A 25,000-nucleotide genomic window follows, 5' to 3' on the forward strand; every position below is an offset into this window, starting at 1 on the left:
CCCTGCCAGGAGAGCATTCTTTAGCTTGTCAGCAGCTCCATCTCTCAGGGCGTTCACGAGCCCCTGGAGCCTCTGCGCCTCAGCTTCCCGGATCTTGATGGCCCGGGCCAGCTCAAAATCATGCTGCCGCACCAGGGTCTCACGGGCGGCCGTGTTCTCCCGTATCTTCTCTTCATGGAGCTTTGCGCGCAGGTCAGTGAGCGCCACAGCATGTTTGTGCTGCTCAAGCTCCCGAGCCTGCCGCTGCTCCTGAAGTCGCTCACGCAGCTTACATATCTGGTGGAGAAACACATTCTGCCATTTGAATTCAATCAACAGGTCATTATGAAACAATTTACAGGCAGTTAATTGGTGTATTCATTCATTTGCCCTTAGCATCATGATAACTTCATTTAAACCTTTGTGCTTTATTTTCTATAACAAAAGGAATGATGGATTACGTGTTATGAAATGTGTAATATTAATAACATTTTCTTTTCTATTCTCCCATAAAAAGGACCGATGCAAAGAAGGGCACAGAGAGCAGAGAGGTCCTGTTTGTGTCGATCAGAAGATAAAAGGAGCCGCAAACCACCCTGACAGCTTTTAAAAGAGTGAATAACCCACTGAACAAACTAAAGTGCTGGTTGTACTTCATTATTAATGAGACACCTAAAACCATAACATCTGGTAAAAACACAACATATGCAAATAACATTACATTTAGCTGACGCTTTTATCCAAAGCGACTTACAATAAGTGCATTCGACCAACAAGATACAAACTAGAAGAAAACAGAATCATATAAGTACATCAGGTTTCATAGAGCCAAACATGTTAATAATTATATCCTGATGTCAATGGGGAGCTCATTCCAACAAATAAATATATGTATTAGCTCATACTTGGAGTCATTATTTATTACAGCTTCTACTTAACATGTTAATTATTGTGTGTGCTTGCAGTGAGTATTAGCTGCTTTGAAAAAACTTTGTGACAGCAAGCCTGCGTAAAGAAGTATTAATTAACACAAATGTTATATCAGCTACCCTTTCCTTCCTCTTCTTCTAGTGAGATGGTTTAAGGGGACTCCCTCTCTCATATCCTTTCCCACATAAGGCCTCCTCTTTGGCCTCACCTTGTTGCGCTCCTGCTGCAGCTCCATCTGGCTGTCCATGAGTTTACTCTTGAGTTCCTCGTTGGTGGTCGGCACCGAGTCGGTCATCACCTCGGACTTCCTTCCCTTTTTAAGGGGCGGGGCTACGGGGTGTGTGTTCGAGGACATAGCACTCTAGCTGCCAAATCAGGACAGACATAGAGTACCGGGTGTAGCGAAAGGAAGGAGAGTCAGTCGCTGCTCCGCCTCCGTGCGCGGCCCTGCATCATCATCATCATCATCATCATAATACGGTTGTCAAGTCTACATCATGGCTGGAGGTTGCCGGGTTTCTATTAGAGAGAGACAGAAGCAAAAAGAAAAGGGATGAGTCAGACTGGGTTACACCAAACGACTCTGCACAAAGCACTGGACCAAAGCCACATGACACACTGCAGCCAGGGGGAAACAGACTATTTTTGGGACTAACGTTTACTCTCTCTCCTCTGTCACACTCTTGTCTCCAACATCCAAAAAGCCATTTATCACCATCCTATACCAATCCCTGGGCTGTAGTTAGAAGCCCCATAGTGCATGAAAGAGTGTCTGACCACCAGAGTTATGGTCCCTCTGCCTCTCACAGCTCCCTAACACATCTCTATTAGTACACTTGTAAATTAATCCTTTACCTTGATGATTTGTTTTTCTAGATATCCTGCACTCGGTTCAGGACCTGCACATACTGTGCAGATTAAAGAGCTGCTTTAGTCTCACTATAGTCCACTTAACCCCCTGCAGAACAGACTGATTATCACAAAACACATCAGCACTGCTTTAATAGTTTACCTCCGTGAATACTGGCAGTCTGTACTTAATAGAGTTTAATAGTAATCTTCTTGGAGTCTGTCTTTTCTGTTGTCTTCACACCATTAAATCAAATTGCAATTCAACGCAGAGATCTGTTTGAGTTTGTCTCGTCTCTTAGACATGCATCTGGTCCAAAGAGATGACTGATATTTGATATTTCCACTTTATCCATCAGTGTAATACAATTGCAAGATTTGTTTCCACCCTTTCCTTTCCTTTCCTTTCCTTTCCTTTCCTTTCCTTTCCTTTCCTTTCCTTTCCTTTCCTTTCCTTTCCTTTCCTTTCCTTTCCTTTCCTTTCCTTTCCTTTCCTTTCCTTGGATATTCCAGAAAGAATGTTTGGGTTTATAGCCATATTCTAAACCAAAACAAATCCTTTCAATTTTAGAATGTGACAAAAGACAATGTTTATAATAAACTTTTTTTTCAACTAACAGTTTCAGCTTTAATATGAAACCAATCACAATATCATTGTTATGAATTGGATAAGCTTGAAGAAAGAGATGAATGACACAAACCGAGATAAATACATAAGGATTTGAATGGATGATCATCCTTCCTTCTAGTTGTGTTAGCAGGTGTATTTCTGGCATATTTAGTTATGGATTTGTTGCTACAATAACACGCATACACTGAGCTGAAAGTGGACTCCTCTAATCTCTTCCAGAATTGAAATGTAGCCCAATAACATTCTAGTTCATTCTGCCGTCTATTAAATAAATAATGCAACGATGAGGGACCTAAAGCATTAAGACCGCAGGCAGGCGCCTCCATCTTTTCCTACACACACATCACCAAACGTTCATTCACAGATGGCAGCAATAGTAACCAAGGCAACTCTTGCTCTCAGAAACTCCCGTAGAAAAAGGATTGATGGGAAGAAGTATTTGAAACACACAGCGACACACGCGATCGTTTATTGGTTGCATTTTTTTTTTAAACACGTACACACGCACATGGTTTTGTTATCTGGTTCAATCTCAGAGCCGAGGTTGACTGAGAGTCAGAAATGCATTGATGCTGGAGGCGCTTTCTTCCACATGGATTCTTACAAGGCACACACAGTCAGACGCTGAGAAACAGTGGGGATGGGAGAGGATAAGAGACAGGATGGAAGAGAGACAGAGAGAGAAAGAGCATGGGCAAAGTGGAAGAGAATACCACCATCTCCCCCCTCTCCTCTCTCACCCTCCTCCCCCACTTGCTGGCATCGGGATGTTACCGAGCTGAGGCCATCAGTGATCTCCCTCTCATTCACAGAGACAGAGAGAGAGAGGCTATTCACACACAGAACACACTGACCCAAGCACACACTCCTCCGGTCTCTTACACAGAACAACTCGGGACAGATACAGCTGACATCTTTTCACAAAAAACCTCAGTACATCCATTCACATTACTCACAAACTTATATTTTATTTATTTTTTTACAGGAACTGAATAGACTTGTCTCACAACAATGTGTACTGGAATCTGCATACTTGATTTAGAAGAATGAAGAAATGTTTCTGTAAACTTTCCACCCTGCCACTGATTTGTACATGTGTATGCATGCCTGTGCCATTATCAGAGACCAGGTGTGACCTCGAGCTGAGAGACAGTTTTTACTGGTTTTTCTTGTAACACTGATCCTGAGCAGAAATAGGAAGTGATGCATGTACATTTTATTCATATTCATCTTTATATACTTTTGGTCAGAACTAGTATACTGATAACCTCTTCTTAAATCAGAACATAACCCCTTATCAATAATGTATAGGACATTTTTCACTTTGGTACGAGTCCAGATTTTTCACATTTATCCACTTACAATGAAATGAACAGTCTATCATTTTAATGGTAGGTTTATTTTAACAGTGAAAGTATGAATATCAAAAAGATAATCCAGAAATTGACATTATATAAAAGATACATTACATTTACATTGCATGTTACTTGTTAGACGCTTTTATCCAAAGCGACTTACATACTCAATACTGTGGACAATCCCCACAGGAGCAATTTGGGGTGACGTTTCTTGCCCAGGGACACAACGACATGCTGCCTGCAGTGGGGTTTGAACCTGTGACCACCTGATCCGAACACCTACATTCAAACACATACACACAACCCACTGCGCCACACACCAAGTTCATTTAACTGTGGGAAATAAGTATTTGATCCCCATGCAACCAACAATAATTCTGGCGTAGGTAAACTTACAAAATGAAATACTTATTTCCTCCACTGTATATGTAAGTTGACAACCACATACAGTTCCTACAAAGCCCCCTGAAGCCAAGTGTTCCCAAGCTGGCAGCCAGAACCAAACAGAGAGTTTTATAGGGGAAACTGGAACATTTTATAGGAGCACCAAGAAGCTAAAAGGCACCTTTAATGTTCACAAAGACAAACACAAGCTAGCACAGACCCTATATTAGCTCTGGTACATAAACAGTTACCCAGCTTACATTGTACGAACAAGGCAAAATGTTTAAAACTAAAATCTTTCAACAGACAAAACTGATGACCAAGAGAAAGAGTAATCCTCCACATACAGCTAAATAACATTACTATGACTCATCAATTCAATCAAATGCCAAACATTTTTAAAAGATTAAAAGATCAACTGAATAATAAAGTAACAAAAAAGGCACCTTAAAGGCCTATTCAAGTACAATGAGTGAATCCTAACACATCGAGTTCAACAAACAATGGCGCTAAATAACTTGATGTTGACTGCAAGAAAAGAAGTGATGTAGAAATCCTGCAGCTGCTGGGAAGTTTCACCTTTGAGCTGAGTTCTGTTTCAATGTGTATAAGGTCAGCGACAAGATGTGTCCTTCAGCGTGGACAGAGCATAAGAATGGGTTCTACAGTAGGTCAGCAAGTCACATTTTTGGCAACTCTACTTGAAGATTACCTTAAAGGATAATAGTTTATCAAAATGCCTACTATTTCTTTGTCCACAATATTCCACCTAATCTTTGTTGCTACCTTTGCTTTCTGTTTGGAAAGCCAGGGTGTCTTCTATTCACTGCCGGTTTCTGTATTTCTATTAAGTTCATATTATTAATGTGATCTGTTTGAAACAAGTCAGAAGCGGAGGATTGAGTATTGGCATTGGTGACTTCACACAAATCAAGCCTGCAAAGAGATGTGCAATTTGATCAATGCAATGAATGATTAACATACACATTGTACAAAAAACTCATGGATGAGTAGGTGGTCTTTTACAAGCTACTTAAATAAAATGAATAAAACTTGACATTTTTCAGAAACACAACTTCTAATATGACATTTAGTTTCATATTTGTATTACATGTATGTCATTTTTTTTTTGATACAGTCCAACTTTGTTCTTTAACAGGAGTTCTTTATGGGTCATTTATAACGATGTTAGCCTATAAACTGCACAGGTGTTTCTTTTTGTTCTTCTGATAGTACATAAGATAGACAGGTGAGCTAACAGGGCCCTTAAATCATTACTATTAGTGTTACTTACATTTAGTGTAGACACTAGACAACTTTGCAATGGTCCCAATCCTATTACACACTAGCAGATGGACCTCCTCGAAGCTAGACAGACCACACACTCACATGTTGTCAAACATTAACTAGACTTCAGCGAGACATGGAGGCCCAATAAAGCCATAAAAGAGCTGAAACAAAGACTCAATTCTTTTTCATCGAGGTTACAAATCTACAGAGACGGTGTGTCCGACTGAGATCAACTCCTGTGTATATGCTGTACATTGGTCACAATGCCTCATAGGCTTATATACAGACACAATACACATACATCCCTATTGCAGTCATGTAAGCATCAGCAGTGTCGACTATCAGAACAGATCTGGCCACACTCCAGACATCACTCCAAAACACAGACACACAAACCCATTAAGACACACTTAGCAGTCTAGTGATCCTCCAAAGACACTGGAAAGATGAGAGGCAGAGTAACCATAGCAAGTGCAGCACTAGTGGAGCATATGACCTACAGACTGCTATGCCAGCAGAATGACTGCAAGTTACTGACCTCGATGACAAGTCAACCCAAACATAAATAACAAGCCTCTCTCGCTCTGTGTCTCGGCCACGCTCATGCATGCCACCGACTCACTTAGGCTATTGTTTGTGTTATTGTTCGAGGTTTAGATTTATAATGTCGATTTGATCATCGTTTACTACTGGAGCTGTGTTTTTAGCCTGTGCAAGATTATCTTTGTGCTTGTATGGGTTCATATGTTCTTCTTATGTTAGCAGGGGTGGACTCTCCTCCCTCAGAAAGACATGAGTGCAGTCTGTAATGTGATTAACCTTACTTCTCTCTCTCTCTCTCTCTCTCTCTGACTGCACAGCACATTAATCAGTACTGGCTCGTTACTATATTCACCCCCTCAACAGGAAGGCAAAGTACAGACATATCTCCCACTCTTTGCATTAAGAATATAGGATGAACTACCCTATGTCTTCAAGGAAGGGTTTAGTGAAGCAATGAGATGGGTATGCACATATGGGTATGGTCCACAGGGATTATCCTGTGAGCAGACGGTTACTTAACACTCTGGAAAGGAGGGGAATGAGGGAGAGGTAGGATAATGAATGAAGAAAGAATAAGTAGGATGAATTAAGGTAAGCAGAGGAGGGTGGCTAGAGTCAGGGGTGAGGGGAAAAGAGGGAGAAACTATGATGCTAACGGGGTTCCCAGGGAATGTCAGCATCCGTAATATTACACCTAGAGCAGCCTGGCATAATAGATAAGATGAAGTAGACCGGGATCATAATAATTAGAGTTGTGTTCCAGTGCTTGCATGCGGATCAGTTATTACAACACATCAAATGAAAACAGCATGCACCATAGTTTTTACAGCATGGGCAGAGCAGGCTGATCAAACAGAAGTGAGTGTGCAACACATGTCGGCTGTCCACTGGGGCAGATTTACGAGCCTCTGGAGCAGCAGAGCTGTTATGACAGTCAGACCCCGCTGGTAAACACAGCAGAGATGGACACAGAACATGCATGGCAGTGGACTAATGTGCTAAAAGGATATAATGGGAATGTTAGGGGTGGGTTAATGCGATGTGGGCAGCATCTAATGAGCTGTCAAATGGGAGATTATAGGGTAGAGTGCTGCTGAAGGGTGCTGCTGAGAGCCTGTCTGCCTGTCCGGTGTGCCAACCACACCCCATGGCGACATGCATGCTTGCACGGGGGGCTGCTGCAGCATCCTCCATCCACAGAGGTTGGATGTGCTTGCACTCTCAGACTATTATAGTATCGATAATTCTGTGTGAAGCACTGCCATGTAGCATTTGCATCGTGGTGCTCTAGTTGTGTCAATATCTAACCAAGGCCTCCTCACACCGGGCAGCACGCCGGGAGGAACTCTGTAATGGAACTACTGAGATAACATATCAGTAGTCGAATATGTATCTCTCGTGTCAGTTAATGTAATCATCACGCTTTATCTTTAGCTGGCCTGCAGAGACCAGAGGTGTCACACGGTGCAGACAAAATGCACATCTCTGCCTGGGTCGATGTGATGCATGGCAGTTACTGTTGGTAGCCCAAAACTCACATCGAGGCATGGTGAAGCCCACCCGGTGGCAGTGCTTCGTTAGCCGGTGAAACCCGGATGTGGGATACATGTCACCGCAGCTAACCGCCAGTCAGAGTCCACAATAAGTTGTTTTAAACATACAGACAAAGCAAACTTACCAAAAATGTTGGTCCGGTGGTCTTAAGATGTTTAAACGTCGCTGTCTGCTTTGCTTCACATCCAGGAAGGGAGGCTGAGCGTCTTCGTCTTGGAAAGCTAAAGGAAATGACCTCCAGCTCTTAAAATATCCCGAGCCCAGCTAACTGCACACAGCGACGGTTCACAACTTAGTTCCTCTGATATATCACACGCGTTTTGAAGCGTTGAAGTTGTATTTCCTCCACATATATTATCCTATAGCTACACACTGGATTCAGCTCCAGGCTTCTCCTCCTCTCACGTTGACATTTCCCTCCACGCCCACACACACACACACACACACACACACGCGATTGAAGTCATCCGTTCACATGTCATACACACATGAGGGGAGAAAAAGATAAATAAATAAAACTGTGTGAAGCCCGTGTCGACGTGAACATGGGGAGAAAAAGAAACGCCGGGGCGGGCGTCGCCGGTAGCGTGATAGAAGCGCGACACCTGACTGCGTGTTCAAGAATGACACCGCGCGCGGTTAATGCGTGGACACGCCGCCGGTGCGGGAGTAACGTAACGCTACGTCGTTACGGTGCACGGTGGCACAGGCAAAGCAACACAAAAAAAGAGGATAACATTTTTTTTTTTAAAACGATTAAGACTGGGGACAAAAACCTTTCTGAGTGTGAATGAATGTGTGTAAAACCTTAGGCCTGCACCTTTTTAAGGCTAATTGGGACTAATACAATTGTTTTATGCATTTCCTTTTCATTTTATTTTTATAATTGTGTAATTGTTGTATTTAACAGGCCTTTTCATCTTTGTCATCTTTTTATTTTGTATTATTATATGGTATTTTATTATAGCCAATGTGCCTCTTGCCAAGCATAATTTTATAAAGAATTTGTTCATTTTTTATTTAAAAAAATGAACCACTTTCATCATACACGCTTGCTGTTTTTGTATCTCATTCTAATAGTGAAGCATTGTAACTAAAAAGCTTGAATTACAGGTAGGCCTATATCATTCAAATCATAAAACTGACTGACAATAAGTGGTGCGAGTGTGACCCAGATTCTAGAGGATGCATTACTTACGCACAGCTGCTTGTGTCTGCCTCTCCTCTCCACATTGCACCGGCCTGTCTGCCATTCACAAGCAGCAGCAGCACACACACCATCAGAGCTCTCTGTGGCTGCAGCGTATGCAGCTCAATGCTGCAGGGCAACGAAGGCAAACAGTCAGGGATGAGTTTTAATGGACTAAGTCATGCCTTATCCTTCAGTGGTCGCTCACTCATCCAATTGGAGTCTGTGCTCTTTATTTGTATGCAAAATATTTTTGAGTGTGGTAAAACAGGCAAGCAAAGGGGGTGAGTTTGGGGTATTAAGCTTCACTCCATTCAGGTTCCTGCTGAGGCTAGCAAACACACACACAGATGGAGAGATAAAGTAGAAAAACATTGTGGTTGCAGGCAGAGCGACGAGGAGAGGGAGGGATGTGTGTCCTGTTTTGTTTGGTGAAGGATTGACTCAGAGAGCGAATGTGTGTCAGAGAGCAGTAATGAGTATTTCTGTTCATGAGTTTGCCTCAGGGATTGTTACTGTTGTCCGCAGCATGGATTTTTAGATATTTTATTTATTATGTTTTTTACCGTGCATGCTCTCAATGAACAGGAAAACAGGAGGTTTCACATAAAAAGCAAAAAGGAAACTATTGTATTTGACGTCACAAGTAACTTGTGATTAGGCCTTGTGATATTGTATCCCCTGATACAAGAACAACACAAAGTGTTTTTAGATTCAGGTGATAATATTGGTTATAATTAAAGTGTGTGATGGTAGAGTTGAAGAGCATCCTCAGCCTGTGATATGCCTTTTAGAAGATGTGTTCTGACTTAATGGTCCAGTTATCAAATGTTTCTTCTTTGGAGGAAATATTAGATCTGTTCTCCATCTCTTCTGCCCAGTAAGGTGTGAGGAGTCTCTGTTTTTATTAACTTAACATAATCATCTTAGGTTTTCTGCATATCCATGAGAGCTGTCCATAATAAGCTTAACATATTTATGACGGCTGCTAGTTTAAATGTATTAAAGCTTTTAGAGATGTCCCTTGGCTTTCAGAGAGTACTAGAGGATCAAAGGAGGAATGTCTGAGTCAGTGAGGAAACAGACCCATTTTAAACAGTGTAACCCAAAGTCTGGAGTGCCTGTGGTGATGTAAAACTTTCATATGAAAGTAATTAGACTTCCTGCATGAGTCACTGCTGTTAGTCACGAAAATATCTGAGCCTGATGTTCCATTGTGCATCCCCAAAAAACAAAATGTATAAAATGATCATAAAACAGCATCCTTTTGTGTTAAGTGAGGTTTCATTGATTTGTAAAAGTGTTTCCAACCTGTCTTTCTGTCTCTGACCTTCTGTAGGCATGAGGTGTTTAATGGAAACACTATAGTTAAATGTTCCATTACAGTTCAGTGCGTTGCTCTTCAAATACACTATTACTGCCCACACCCAAAGTCAAACGGTTTAATGTAGCCACAGTGCAAGAAGTAAGACTCGACAAGGTGAGTTAAAGCTGCATTACAGTGTCATTGCAGTAACCTAATACACACAAACAATTTCCTTTTTGTTTGTCAGCATGAAGTCACTGTATTCATATTTTAATCTGTGATTATGTGATGTATTTTGCACATACATTTGATTATTTGTATCCCTGTTTTGAGCCATTAGCTGAAAATTCCTATTCCTCACTCTTTCTCTTTTTTCTCCTTATTTTTTCCCCCTGCCACCACAGCTTATTTTTTTCTAGCTACAGATACTCAGAGTGCTAGCAGCTGAAAAAGGGACTCAAACCACAGGAAAGAGTTGAGTTTACCCCACTTAAAAAGTATGTATAGGAAGTGCCAATGATTTAAGCATTTTTTCAATCTTAATAACATACTCAAAGATGGCTCATGTTGCAAGATGATTAGTCAGTGGCACCAACATTACATAAGTTGGATTGACTCCTTGCCTGAGAATTTCCTCATCTGAAATCTGTAGATGGTTGCAAGACAACATGCTGTCAGTTCTTAAACGAGGATCATAGCATAAATGGCTGTAATGATATTTATAGGGTGGCTATGTGTGATTAGAAGGAATTTGACCAAAGTTCCAGCTGGCTTACGTCCATCCAGCATTGCATCATTTTTCCTTGCAGAGAGAAACTTTAAAGGCCAGCTAGGCAGCGTTTGTGATTCAAATACATCTTCACAGTCAATGTCCGTTCTCATATATAACCCTTCTGGTTGCTATGGATACTACTAACCATACCTACTTTGCTACTCTTCCTGTGAGAGTCATTGGTGATGCTGGGGGAGACTGTGGGTGAGGCCTGCTTCATATATACAGGACCTCAGTCCTTATGTTGGACTAACTATGCAGTGTCATTCAGCAGCTTTGAAAAAGTGTAACGGACATACTAGGCTCTTCATATTTGTTATTTTTTAAAGATGGGGCATTCTTCATCACTTGAGATCTGGAAAAAGTCATGACTACCTTGAGGGGATACAGACAAACAAACAAGAACTGAAATAAAGAGAGCAGTTTGCTTAATTCTCAAGTAATGACCATGCAGTAAAAACCTGTGTTTACTGTGATCCTCTGAGGCAGGGGCAGTGGAACCTAAATAAAATCTACATGGAGATTTGCATAATGAAAAACATTTGAACCCACTATTACAAATATCATGTTTAAGCTGCTTTGCTTTATTGAAATGGGAATTGCGTTTTTAAGTGCATTTGTGTCTAAGCCTATTTTAAAAGAAGGATTGCCCAATAGAATATAGGTTTGCATGTGAAAGACCAAAACCAGTAAAACGGTCATGCTTATCCTCTCAACTAGATTGAGATAATCTACTAATAGAGAACAATTTACATAAATGCTTCAATGCAGCTGCAGTTAAGCAATTACTGCTCCCATTTCCTTCCTTCCCACAATGGGATCTACTCTCATTCCCAAGCTAGACAGAAAATCTCACTCTTCCTCCCCAGGAGTTGCTTATTGTCTTTCAGTTCTTTAATTGTCTGGTCCTTTACTGTTTCCACCTCTTCTGAAGTTTAATGTTTTCGGTCTCTTGTATACATTATATAAGCAAAAACACATACTTGTTTACATTCTTACAAGCCCCTAATGTTTGGGCACAATCTCTGTATTCTTTTCACAGAGTAAAAACCTAATTATTGAATTAACACTGAATATTAAAGAAAAACAATTTACATGGATGTAAGGTGTGGCACCTTAAACTTTTAAGACCAATTTTATTCTTAAACAATACATAAATGTACTGATACATTCCTAAAGCAAAAATATTATTACTTTTTTACTCCAAACCTCTTTGACTTAATAACACCATGACCTAAATAGTAATAGGTAGCCTAATATTTGTTTACATATAAAAGATAGCAACATTAGTAAATGAAACATGTCTGTGTACTGCCATCTCCAGGTAGAAACCTTGTATTACGTAGCTGCGAAAAAAGAAATAGAATAATGATTCATAACAAAACAAAGCACGTGGTAAAGAAGCTGCAAGCTCAATTATGAAAACATATTGAAGAATGTAACTCAATTAAAATCAATCTGTGTTATGTTTAATTAACTGTAATAACTATTCCCGAGATCACGTTAAGGATTCGGCAACAATTGTAATGCTTTTATGTTACTTTTACTCTTCCGTTTTATGTTAAACCCGTACTTTTCTTATATAAATATTCCATAATGGAAACGACTTAAATAAAAGTATCACTGTTTATTTGTATTGTTAAATTATTTTACAAAAGTTAATAAATGAATTCAGCGATAATAAAGTATTCGATGGTTGATTGCTTTTGACTGAGAGAAATACATAAACTTCCTACATTTACAGCCAATCAACTCACGTTTAGAAAAAGCGAGCTCACAGCATCCTCCAATCAAAGCACGTAGAACCTGAAGTGGGCGTGGATGGCAAGTGGAGCAGCTGGTAGACTTTTCTGTACATTCACATTATGTATGTTTAGAATTAGAGTTTGACCACACAGAGCCAGCGGACAGGCGGATTTCTACAAAAGCGAAAGGGAAGAATGACTTGGGACACGGAATAGCAGATCGATATTTCTCGAGGGCCTTAACACTTTCATGATCTAAAACGAACTGGTGTGCTGGTGGTAAAGGTAAGCGGAAAGAAGTGTCATGTTAGCATTAGCAACAAAACCACCGGTTATTTTAGCAACCTGCCACATTTATCAGTCAGCTATATGTACAGGCTATGGTCGGTTACCTAAAGACTGTAGCGCTGCTTATTGTAATGCTTTACATTTTTGAAGGATTTTCCCACCATTGTTTCACTCACTTTTATTGCAGCCTCTTTTTGCTGGTCACAGGGGTTTTCCTTGAATGCAACAGGACCCATCAAGTTTCCAGTTGGTACATTCAAGGATGTCACCTTCTCAATATAGCTGCTCGTGGCTCACTTGATAATGTCTAAAATAGACTCCAGACCACATGACAAAATGCTTTACAGAGCTACACAAACTCAAATAAGACACAACATAAAGTTGCAGCAAGTGTATTAACTGGTTTATGGAAGACATTTGGTTATTTAGTCATAACACTGGTCAATACTGAAATATGTAGAGAAAGATTAGGACAAGTCTGGAGCCAAATAACCAAGCGTTGCTCCATCTTAATGATTCATCTGCTGTGTGCGAGCTAGAGAGGTCTATTTGTAGGCTACTGTGTTAAAACTGAATTCATGTTTCTATATGGAAACCTTTTATCTTTTGTATAATTATAATCCATCTTGGTCTTTTTTGCGCTGCATCAAGCTCGCAAATCAAATGTTTTTTGTATAACATTTTTGTAAATCACTACTAAGTATTGGTGCATCAAAACAAGTTAGAGTGAACCTGGGGCATGTTGAAATTAAGAGAGGAAGTGTCCTTTCACAACAGCTGTTACCCCACCACATGTTACAGTGCAGATCTTTCATTTTCTTACATTCCCTATGACTAACACGCTGCTCTTACATACTATGATATCACATAAAATACTGTTTTCAGATACTGTGGAACCTCATTGTGAGTTTTCTTTGTCTGGTACATTTCTCAGCCATGGAGCCATCTCTGACCGGCAACCCAGTCACCGCAAAACCCAGCCCCTCCTCCCCCTCTACCCTGAGGCCAGACTCTTCATCTTCCAGCTTGTCTTCGACCGCAACCACACACACCTCAGACCACCCCAGGCCCAAAATCACCATGCCAACCCCTCCAACAATACCCTCATCTGCCCTCTCCAATGCCTCCCCTCGGACTTCTCCAGGTCTCTCCTCCCGTTCTTCCTCCCTGTCTACACCGCCCTCCTCCACTCTCCGTCAGCCCATCAGGAGCCCCTCTCAGGTGGGCAGATCTCAGCTTAATGCAGCCTCTCCAGAATATCCACCAGCTCGCTCCACAGCTGCTGCCACGGCTCCTCAGCCTCCTCCCACACCCGAACCAGGTGAGAATCAAACTCTAACCTTTAAACTTTTACACTCTTAATCACATTTTACCTCTCTCTTAAGTTCCTCTTCTTAACTTATCAGTGCAGCCAACACTCCCAGCTCTCTGTGTACTACAGTGCCTCCATGACAACAAGTGGTGTACCATGACATGCAAAGCAGACTCTCCCAAAGCAACTCTGCTGACTTTAGGAAAGAAACCTGTCTTGCCCGTGTCGTTACAGACAATTTCAACTCTTATCTGTTAAATCTCACTAACCAAGTCTGTATACAAACTTCACATAGTAGGAGCTCCGTTAGCTGCACTGGGAATATCACATTTTAAATTGTTGCAGTGGTGTCTAATTATATTAGTATTACAGGAACAAGGGAAATCTAACACCCCTGTCATATTTTGACCACAGTTTGGACACACATTAAGTCTGGTTTCCTAAAGAATCCACATCATGTGCCATTTATCAAGCCTTTAAGATCATCATGATTTAACAAATTAAAGTTAAAATGGGAGGCAGATTGCGTCACTTTTGTAAGCGTGTGCTGTGAAACCAGCTGCTGCTGTTATTTTAGGGCTGCGGCGCAGTAACTGCTTTATCATCAGTATACCAGCAGCATGACGGGCTTCTGATAGAAGTTACCTGATCCCATCGCATGCTCTTTAGCTTCCAGAGGCCCGCAGGCTCAGACAGAACACCGTTTCATTATCACTGTGGGTGTTTTCAATCTTGTTTCCACATTCAAGCAACCTACATATTTTTCCTGTACATATAACACAACAATGGCACACCCTACTTTCGATACTTCTACAGGAAGTAGAGACATTTTCCATGCTCGCCACTGTTGAGTGAGGCATTGGGATTTGAGATTAGCAGAACTCATTAGAAAAAAGAAGATGATAATTAAACCAGCAGGGCTCAGAGGGCCGCTTTTATCAGGACAGAGGCCGTTTCTCAATCGCGAGGATGCTGGCTTGATAGTCGCGTACTTCCAAGTCACTTCCTTCAGAAACGAAGCAAGTATGCGTCCAAGCCACGGCTTCGGAAAACGAAGAAGAATGGAACAGACTAAGAAGTGTGCCACTCTCTCTAACGGTTTCAACATAAACTGTACCGAAAATAAATACCTCACGATGTCTATCTAATTATGTACTTGCTTTACTTTCACGGAACACATTTTTGGTGATAACAAACAAATGTAACAAAGTAACATATTTACCAACACATGTTCTACGCCACTACATACTTACATTTAAATGTGTGCTGCGTCGGTTTAGCCATTCTCCGCAAGGGTTTTTGAAATTGGTCCGTGCGCAAAGCGTTGTTGGGATTTTAAGGACGCGAAGTCTACCTATGTGCAGCTTCGATATTTCCCCCAAACCATGGACGCGGCCTCTCTGGAATTCCAAGTAGGCTGGAGATTGGAACAGTCCTTCGGCGGCACTCAATGATGTAGTATCCTTGAAATATTGGCTTGGAAGCCAGAATCCTCGAGATTGAGAAACGGCCAGAGACTGTTTCTGGAAGGATCTAACTCATGCCACTGACGGGATTATCAAACCGTTTATGAAGAGTCATTTAGAACTAGAGATGAGTTGAAAAATCCCACAATCATATACTGTATGTGTCACATTAACCTTAAATAGAAACAGATGGTCAGCAGTTTCAGTAATTTGGTCACTCTGCTTTCACTGCACTGGGTTTTGATTAAACCAATGGGTCAGGAAGACATGCTTCGAGTTTGTGTTTGACACTGTTTTTCTTTGTACAGAATCTGTAGTATACTTTGTACCTTATTGTTAAAGATCATTGAAACTTGCTGAGTGTTAAAAGTGATTGCCTTTTTCCTTCAGAAGAGCCAGAGGAGGAAGTCAGTCTGGAGGATTGGGAGGAGAGAGCAAAGTCAGGAGAAGCAAAAGCACAGACCAAGGTCAGTGTCAATTAACATACTGCCACAAATAGACTTCAATTACCATATGGTGAGAACAAAACAGATCAGCCAAGTAATGATAACTGTTATTTTAAAGCGACATATTGATGGGAAGGACGGGTGCTGGGTCGACAAAGTCAAATTCGTGTGTGTGTTTTTTTATGTCCAGATGGGCCGTTACTTCCTGGCGCTGGCAGAGGAAAGAGATGAGGAGCTGAACAACTGCACAGCGGTCACTTGGTTGGTCCAGGCGGCTAAACAAGGACGCAAGGACGCTGTCAATTCTCTGCAGCAGTGCTTAGGCTCCAGGAAAGGTACCAACATCTCCCACTGCATCGTAGCAACATAGGTCTGATGTTATGAGTGGACGAGACTACAAATCTTCAGCTGATGCTGGGAAAACCTGTCAATCATCTTGGTGCACATTTGTGTTTTTCAGGCATCACTCTGGAGAACTTTGAGGAGGTGAAGAAGTTGTGTACAGAGACGCGCTTTGAGAGAGGAGTCAGGAAAGCAGCTCTGCTAATGTACTGGAAGTTGAACCCGGAGAGGAAGAAGTCGGTGGCTGTTTCTGAAATGCTAGAGAATGTCGAACATGTCCACACAGAACCGGGTAAGGAGGAAGATTCATTGTATGGTTGTATGTCGGAATACGAAATAAATGTATTAAACTAGCAGTATAAGATTCATTTCTCTCATCAATTGACAGGCAAACCAGTGTCCCCGGGCCCACTAAGCAGCTCTGCCAAGAAACAGAGAAGAGTCTTGGAGACTATGGTCACCAGTGAAGGTATGTGTGGTAGGAAACAACGCCAACGGAGGAAGATTCTACTAATACAATTGTCTATTTCCAATTTGTAATGGAGCTTTGTGCCTTAGATGATTCAAGGGGAGTTAATACATTCAAGTTTGAAGAGATGACATACATTGAACTTAATATACGTGTGTCTTTGTAGCCAGATGCCAAGTGGGTCTGGACGACTTTGTGGAGATGACAAAGAAGTACGCTCAGGGTGTTCCACCTCCACCAGTCATGGCTACAGTTGGAGGTGACGATGACGACGACGATGACGATGTAGTAGTGAAGAATCCAGATGAACTGCCCTTACACCTAAAGGTAGGAGGCTCCAGACTTTAAGGATTTGACTGGTGTCCATTTTACTCGATTCCCTTTTCTTTTTTTTTAAAGCTGTTTTTGCACCAATTCCGAGTGTAATACAAATAGTGATCAGATGTTGGCACCTTATTAGCATCCTGACTCTCCTCTCTGTACTTCCTCCAGCTGCTGAAGTTCCCTCTGTTCGCTCTGCTGGAGATCAAGGAGCACCTGATCGACTGGGCGTCCCGGGCCGGCATGCAGTGGCTCAGCGCTCTGATCCCCACGCACCACGTCAACGCACTCATCTTCTTCTTCATCATCTCCAACCTCACGATAGAGTTCTTCATCTTCCTCATCCCTCTGCTGGTTTTCTACCTGTCGTTCTTCTCCATGGTCATCTGCACGCTGCGGGTGTTTCAGGTTAGCAACTGCTCCTTTTTAAAGATGTACACTTTTACCTTTCTTTAGATGTGTTTACTAGAGTATAGATGCACCTGTATCTTAATACATGTAAAATATACAGAACATTCATGAGAATATTTCCTACAGAATTCAAAAGCATGGGAAAACTTTCGGGCGCTGACCGACCTGCTGTCTCACTTTGAACCCGGCCTTGATCTGGAGCAGGCGGAGACCAACTTTGGATGGACGCACTTGGAGCCTTATCTGTAAGAACATCTCTATTCACAAAAATCCAAGTAGAGAACATACTAATTCCATATTTATTACTTTTCTTTTTATTGATGACTCTGTTTTGTTTGCAGATGTAAAGTTTACTTGTTTACCAATTCTGTTCAGCATTGTTTTGTAGATACAATCATGCTTTTTCTAGTAATAGTGTTATTCTAGTGTTTTAGTAAAAACAGACAAAGTAAAAAAGGTATGAAAGTATTATACGAAGTATTAATAATACATTTTTCGAACCAATACCAGTGTGTTAAGAAAAAATATATATACACTTTTTGAAGCCGTTTATTACCAACTGTATTGATCTGTTATGATTACTATTATTGTTGTATGGCCTGGCTGAGGTTAAACCATGTATGTTGTTGTAAAACATGAAAAAATACAACATTTGTGTGCAGTTATCAGTATCGGAAGGACTCTATTAAACAAAGTTAACTAGACTTTTTTTGCAGCAAAATGAACACATCCCGCATATTTGTGTTTCAGGTACTTCCTGCTCTCTGTGATCTTCGTGGTTTTCTCTTTCCCTGTTGCTGATAAATCCTGGATCCCCTGCTCAGAGTTGGCTGCTGTCGCCCTCTTCTTCACCTTCACCGCCTTCCTCAGCCTGCAGGCCTCCGCTCAGCTGTTCGCTCGCAGAGCCCTCCTCACTGAGGTCCTCTCCGGAGCCTGCTCCCTCACTGCCTTCCTGCCAGACTCCATTCCCTGGTTCATCAAGATGTTTGGGATGACGTTCATCACTGTGCCTCTTGGGGATATAGTAGTGCTGAACCTTGGGGTGCCATGTCTGCTATATGGACACCTCTTCTATCTGCTCTTCCGTATGGCCCAGATGCGAGGCTTTAAGGGAACCTACCTGTGCCTGGTGCCCTACATGGTTTGCTTCACCTGGTGTGAGCTCAGCATGGTGTTCCTTCAAAACGCCACCGCAATAGGACTCATCCGCACCTGTGTTGGCTACTTCCTCTTCCTGTTCGCCCTTCCCATTCTCTCGCTGGGCCTGGCTGCAATGCTCTTCATCCAGTTAGTACAGTGGTTTCTTGCCCTGGAGGTGACCAAGATGGTGGTAACCTTGACAATCTGCTTTGTGCCAGTAGTGCTGAGGCTTTGGACTCGTTTTAGCCTCAACCCCATCGTGGTTTTACGGTCTTTATCACGGAGCAGCGTTGTGAAGCTTATCCTGGTGTGGCTCAGTGCGGTGGTTCTGTTCTGCTGGATGTACGTCTACAGGTCTGAAGGCATGAAGGTTTATAACTCCACCCTGACGTGGCCTGAGTACAGCAGCCTCTGCGGCCCCATTGCCTGGAAAGACGCCAACATGGCCCAAACTCAGATCCTCTGCTCCCACCTCGAAGGACACCGTGTCACCTGGACTGGACGCTTCAAATACGTCCGTGTGACCGACATCGAGAATGGGCCGCAGTCGGTTGTGAACCTGCTGCCTGTTTTTGTGGGGAACTGGATGCGCTGCCTGTATGGAGACCCCTATCCTTTGTGTGAGGAGGTGAAAAACGAGACCGCTGAGCCCCAGCCTCTGCCAGCCCCCGCACCTCCTGCAGAAAATCCACTCTGTAAACTTAAAAAACTGGCCAAGCACGAATGTCACATTAAACGCTTTGATCGATACAAATTCGAAGTGACAATGGGCATGCCACTGGAGAGGAAGACCAGAAACGGGACAATCATAGAGGACGAAGATGCCACAAAGGATATAGTTCTGCGGGCTAGTAATGAGTTCAAATCTATGCTGATATACTTAAAAACAGGTAGCCTGGTGGAGTTCAGCACCATACTGGAGGGCCGTTTGGGCTCCAAGTGGCCCGTGTTTGAACTCAAAGCCATCAACTGCATGTCCTGCGGGGACGCCCGTCAGCCCAGTCGCAGGCAGTACAAGATCGAACACGACTGGAGGCGCACGGCTCAGAACGCCCTGCAGTTTGGTTTTGATTTCTTCTTCAACCCCTTCCTGACCGCCAAGCTAGAGCAACACTCAGAAACAGAGACTGAGATAGAGACGGTGACACAGGAGGGGGGGTAGAGATCTGTCTGACACCTATTGGAGAAATAGGATACCTGATAATGACTGATAATTATACGAGTTGAAGAACATTAAGGATTGTAAATCAGTGTCAACCCAGACATCTGTGGTATCAGTCCTGATCTTTAGAGATTGTGTGTTTGCATTAGCTTTTGAGCCAAAATATGTGAGAACACATAATATTATGTAAGTCATTATACAAAAGGGGAGAAACACAAATGAATACGATTTTTCAAAATCAGTAATTCACTGCCTAAAAAACACCATATCCGCCTCCTCAGCTGTGGTCAGTTATACATTTCATCAATTTGAAGCTGCGTTGCTCACTACAGTCCGTTAATGAAGACATTTCGTCAGATTTTGTTTGTTTGTAGTAGAACACTATGTGTGCTGAAGCGTCCTTATGTACAGTAATCAAATATTTGTAGCCAAACACATTAGTATTTTGTGGAGGCGTACAAGTAGAAGAAAGATTTCTTCTATAAGGTTGTTATGATGATGACAACGTGTAAGGGTCTTCTTTGCTGTCAAGCTTTAATCATTTAACATATACTCTATGTGCAGTATTTTATTGTACTGGGCAATATTTTTCAAGTGCCTTACAAGAGATAACAGCACATGTAAATGAATTTGGAGGAAATTGGACTAATTAACGTCTTAAATCCTTAACCTTTAAGCTCAGCTTCATCTTTTAATGATTAAGTTAACCTCTGCCCTCTCCTCTTCCTCCTTGTTTGTCCTTATCTGCTGTGCAGAGATTTAATATATTGAACATTTGCAGTCCCGAGTGCTGTGTTTTAAGTTAGGATGTCACTACTGTTTTCTTTACTGTGACCATAAATATAATGAAAACATTTGCTTCTTGCTGTTTTTATTCAATAACAATTGCATTATTTTAAATTGAATTACAACATTTTGAATGTATGAATCATGCTCGTAGTCCTGCTTTTGCTTTGTTCATAGTGTTGAAATCACTATTGGCATGAATAAAGTAAAAAAAAAACAGGTACAATTAATACAAATTACTGATGGCTGGCGGCTCATTTTCATTTAGCTGCAGAATCCCTTCAGGCTTCCTGTCACACTTCCATAGTTTAGTGACCCATCAATACAACAGCCAACTGTTCATGTTATGAGTGTCATCGCAGCAATTTGTGCTTTTTATAGGCTGCTGAAATTAGGGTAATAGAGACATTGCACCCACAGCTGATCATCAATGGCAGAGCTGTTGAAAGTCAGCAGTTACTGGGAGTATGCCTTACGACAACCTGACCTGGTCCAACACGACCACAACTTTTACCAAGCAGGCTCAGCATCTTACACACAGACTGAGGCCGGTGACCACATTCTACAGAGGAACCATTGATAACCTCTTAACACACTGCATCACTGCCTGGTACAGAAAACGAAAAGGTTTCCAACATAGCATCTGACCCTCCAACTCCTCTCACCATCTCTTTGCACTACTGATCTGGAAGCTGTTTCTAGAGCATCAAGGTGAGGCTGCATCCATCAGCACTTTGAACACTCAAGATAGTCCTGCTAATAATTTGTTCTTACTTTGATAGTCCACATGATGGCGCCGTAGAGTTTCTGATTCATTGTATTCTCAAGTCTATTTCATTGTTTCAATCCAGTTATTTTACAAATCACTTCCTCAATTTTAATTTTCTTTCCTAGAAAATAATCCAGATTATTAAACATTTTGAAAATGTAATTTTGTTTCAAAGAAACTTCACTGAACATTTGTATATCTGTATTGCATGTCTGAATGCGTTGAATGTTATCCCTTTACCAATGACAAACAAATAATCACAATTAGCATCTTTGCTAACTTTTGCTAGCATAGCATGAACATAGTAGTGGAGCAACTAGACAGTGAATTTTTGACTTACAATCATCAAGTAGCCAGAAACACGACACCAGAAGAATGAGACTGTTGCTCCATGATTGTAGGTTAACAGGTAATTGCTAACAAGTCGATGATGCTGTGTTCAACTGGTTTCTGCCGCCCCCAGCTGGACAGGAAATCAATTACCGCCAGTTTATGTGATCGATTTCACCTTTGTTCTGCTGCCATACAGGCCAAAATGCCTGCTGTGGAATATTATTCTGGTAGCAACAATATTTATTTTAATCCAAAAAAACTAAAAGTCATACCAAGAGGTACAATTTACTAGAGTACTGCACTTAAGTACAATTTTGATATACTTGTACTTAACTTGAGTATTTCCATGTTATGTTACTTACTTTGTACTTCTACTCTACTACAATTCAGAGGAACATTGTGTATTTTTACTCCACTGTATTTATTTTTGTACTTTTAGATACTTTAAAGATTTGGATGAATGATGTGAAAGATAATTAACACTTAAATAAGCATTTAAATAAGAACACCCGGAGTAAAATGCACAAGCTACCCTGCAGTATACAAAGTCATTCAAACTAGCTGCACCTTTACCAGTTTTGATGACACTTTAATGATCAATAATTATAATCAAAACATATTATATATATAATTCTGAAATGGATGAATCTGCATAAAGAGTACTTTTACTTTTGGTATATTTAATTATATTACTAATTTAACAATATTTTGATGCAAAGTAACTGTTTGATTGCTGGAGTTTTACTTGTAACAGAGTATTCCTACACTCTGGTACTTCTACTTTTACTCAAGTAGAAGATCTGAGTACTTCTCCCACCTCTGGTCAGACCTTGTTAACTGTCAGTAAACAGGAGAGAGATGTTGTGTAGAAAAATAATAAAAATGCATTCAGTGTGTGATGCCAGTAGGTGGAGCTTCAGACCACTATCTTCACAGACTGTAATTATGAACCCAAATAGGCCAATATAAATTGAAGCAATAACGTGCGCACATCTCCATAATGGCACCGCCGATTACTGTCGCTGTCATCTAATTACATGGCAATAAAAATCACAGATGTGCGCTCATTGGATGCAATTTCGTTGAAACCTTTATTCAGAAAAAAACATATTAACATTATTTATAACTGTCCATTTGACAATTTTGTCAACATACATAAACACAAAAATATGTGATTCAACATTAGTTTGGTCAGGACGTGGTGGAGTAAGATTGACACACAAAAAGATAAATAAAAGAATAAACTGTTCTCTAAAAATAAACGTCTGCACATCAGCAAAGTAATCTGTGAGGAAGGCTGGGAAAATGTAAGTACCATCTCTCTGCTGTAGCTTTAGAGGGAATCATCGATGCAGATGATTAAGGATGTTAAAAAAAACAAATACATGTCAAAAACAGACTTGATATATACAGACACCATTTTGGCCCTTTGATATTTTTTTTTTCTTTTAGAGAACAACATTAATGAAAACATTCCCCATTCTTCTTGGTTCTCAGTTTCAGTCGAGAAGAAACTGACTCTTGGACAGCTCATTCATAATGTACATGTAAGTGTATGAACTGAACACTGGTAAACATGCTTCAGTGTCCGAAGACACAAATAAAGGTAGGACAGCTCGGTCATCTATGGTTACTCGTGCTGCAAGGGGCCCCGGGGCCCCTGAAGCCTTTGTACAGCTGGGTCTAAATGATTAAGAAGGCAGCCAAGTCAGTCAGTCAATTTATAAACACCTAGGCTAAATTGGTTTTACATGCAGCATCTTTTTGTTTGATTGTTGACATTATTTAGTTCATTTTCATTTTTTTGCTTGATTTGAGTTGTAATTAATTGCAAAGTAGCACACGACATAGCCCGAGACCAGAAGCAGAATCCACAATCAGAGAAGTCGCAGGACTTGTTTCTGCAGACAACATTGCTGACTGAAACACACTGTGGAAAGATACGAGTGTGTGTCCTCATATTAGGCAATGGTGTAACCTCTGCTTCTATCTGCGGGACGGTAAATGTTTTACCTCAATGAACACGGTCCAGTTAAGCTCAGAGACGTCTAGGTGCACTTGGGTTAAAAGGGGAGGGTCCTAAATTCATCCTTGCACATCACGCGTATCATTTTAAATTGTCATCATAATAACCATCATTAAACAAGAAGTAACCAAACAAAAGAGGGGGTATCTGATCTGAAATCAAACAAACAGCTAGTTATATAAATGCCCCATTTTTCATCAGTGCCACAACCACAAAGGTTTTTTTCTACACAAAACAGTGGGCAAGGGATAAGAATAGGCTTTGCTCGAGCACACACATACAGAAAGGAGAGGAGGAGGAGGAGGAGGAGGTGGAGAAAGCAAAGAAGAGCCTGAAGAACAAAATAAAGACAAATTTGTAAACGTCACTCTAGTCTGGGAGGGTTATCCCCTTCAGAATCTGAGCTGTAGCAATCAACACACCATCAAGCCCAATCCAGAAATCCACAGTTTGGACAATTTTGCCATCCATAATCCATTTTGTAATCCAGCCAGATCCCTGTCTAGCCCTTTCTAGGTCCTTTCAGTTCCGGGAGGCTGGAGAGGAGGAGCAGGAGTGTGTCGAAGAGTGGACCGAGATGTGTGTGTGTTTTCTGATCGCGTGTATGGGTGTGCTAGGCATATTCCTGTGTGTATGTCCGGATACGTGTACATTCTGGCATAGCTGTGTGTTCAGGTGTAAACTAGTTGTATCCGCCGCCGACATCCTTCATTAATGTAACTCAGAGTTGAGTTTGTCCTGGAAGATATACAGGTTGTTGGTGGCAGCGATGGCGATGATGTTCTCAGTCGGGTGCCAGGCCGTGTGGAGGATCTTCTTGGTGAAGTCCAGGCTGTCCACGCTGATGTCGTCCTTCCGCCGCTTCCCCCCCGCCGCGCAGACCCTCCGTGGCTTCAGGACAGCTCGGGGTTTGCTGCTCTCCCTCGACGCCTCCAGGGTTACGTCCCGTTTGGTGTTGCGGTCGAACATGCGGAAGAAGTTGTTGTAGGCTCCGGTCATGATCACACTGAGAAGAGGAAGAGGAGAGACTTCACAAACTAACCTTAACTCTGAACAAACAGGGTCCCTTCCTCTAAATTACAAAAAGAACGTTTAACTACTGTGGTATCTGAACATGCAGATGATAATCATTTATCTTTTTTTATTTGGTTGGGTTTTGAAGATATTTTAAATGTATGTGTTGCATATTTAGATATTTT

The 25,000-nt window shown here is 41.5% G+C and overlaps 3 protein-coding genes across 8 annotated transcripts in view; 1 reads left to right on the plus strand and 2 right to left on the minus strand.

The window, feature by feature from the left end:
* The window catches only part of LOC307033050 (janus kinase and microtubule-interacting protein 1-like), a gene marked incomplete at its 3' end in the record, with an annotated part of 25,905 nt that extends 17,747 nt beyond the window's left edge, over positions 1–8,158 (minus strand). Inside the window, 3 exon segments of the mRNA XM_079671322.1 lie at positions 7–276; positions 1,118–1,428; positions 7,643–8,158. Of these exon segments, the coding sequence (XP_079527448.1) occupies positions 7–276; positions 1,118–1,264 (417 nt within the window). The 5' untranslated portion in view covers positions 1,265–1,428; positions 7,643–8,158.
* A 4,436-nt stretch (positions 8,159–12,594) lies between these two features.
* On the plus strand, positions 12,595–20,741 carry wfs1b (Wolfram syndrome 1b (wolframin)). Of its 2 annotated transcripts, none has more exons than XM_079672859.1 (10): positions 12,595–12,815; positions 13,753–14,139; positions 15,990–16,063; positions 16,233–16,377; positions 16,503–16,676; positions 16,773–16,853; positions 17,020–17,180; positions 17,346–17,582; positions 17,712–17,830; positions 18,336–20,741. In XM_079672859.1, the coding sequence occupies exons 2-10, from the start codon at positions 13,755–13,757 to the stop codon at positions 19,885–19,887; spliced, it is 2,928 nt and encodes a 975-aa protein (XP_079528985.1). In that variant the 5' UTR covers positions 12,595–12,815; positions 13,753–13,754; the 3' UTR covers positions 19,888–20,741. The 2 variants fall into 2 exon arrangements, with proteins under 2 accessions (XP_079528985.1, XP_079528984.1); XM_079672858.1 differs by having other exon boundaries at positions 12,596–12,815; positions 15,987–16,063.
* A 2,101-nt stretch (positions 20,742–22,842) lies between these two features.
* LOC307034337 (serine/threonine-protein phosphatase 2A 55 kDa regulatory subunit B gamma isoform) overlaps positions 22,843–25,000 on the minus strand; it is a 27,304-nt gene continuing 25,146 nt past the window's right edge. For all 5 annotated transcript variants that reach the window (XM_079673133.1, XM_079673135.1, XM_079673136.1 and 2 more), the window contains one exon: positions 22,843–24,807. In XM_079673133.1, the coding sequence (XP_079529259.1) occupies positions 24,513–24,807 (295 nt within the window). In that variant the 3' untranslated portion in view covers positions 22,843–24,512. The remainder of the gene's footprint in view (positions 24,808–25,000) is intronic.

This window comes from Notothenia rossii, assembly GCF_949606895.1.
Source record: "Notothenia rossii genome assembly, chromosome: 3".
Classification (NCBI taxonomy): Eukaryota; Metazoa; Chordata; class Actinopteri; order Perciformes; family Nototheniidae; genus Notothenia; species Notothenia rossii.

Coding starts and splice junctions, on each gene's coding strand:
- wfs1b (XM_079672858.1), top strand. CDS start 13,755: ATGGAGCCATCTCTGACCGGCAACCCAGTCACCGCAAAACCCAGCCCC. Junction 16,064..16,232: donor AAGCAAAAGCACAGACCAAG/GTCAGTGTCAAT, acceptor TTTTATGTCCAG/ATGGGCCGTTACTTCCTGGC. Junction 17,583..17,711: donor GCACGCTGCGGGTGTTTCAG/GTTAGCAACTGC, acceptor TATTTCCTACAG/AATTCAAAAGCATGGGAAAA.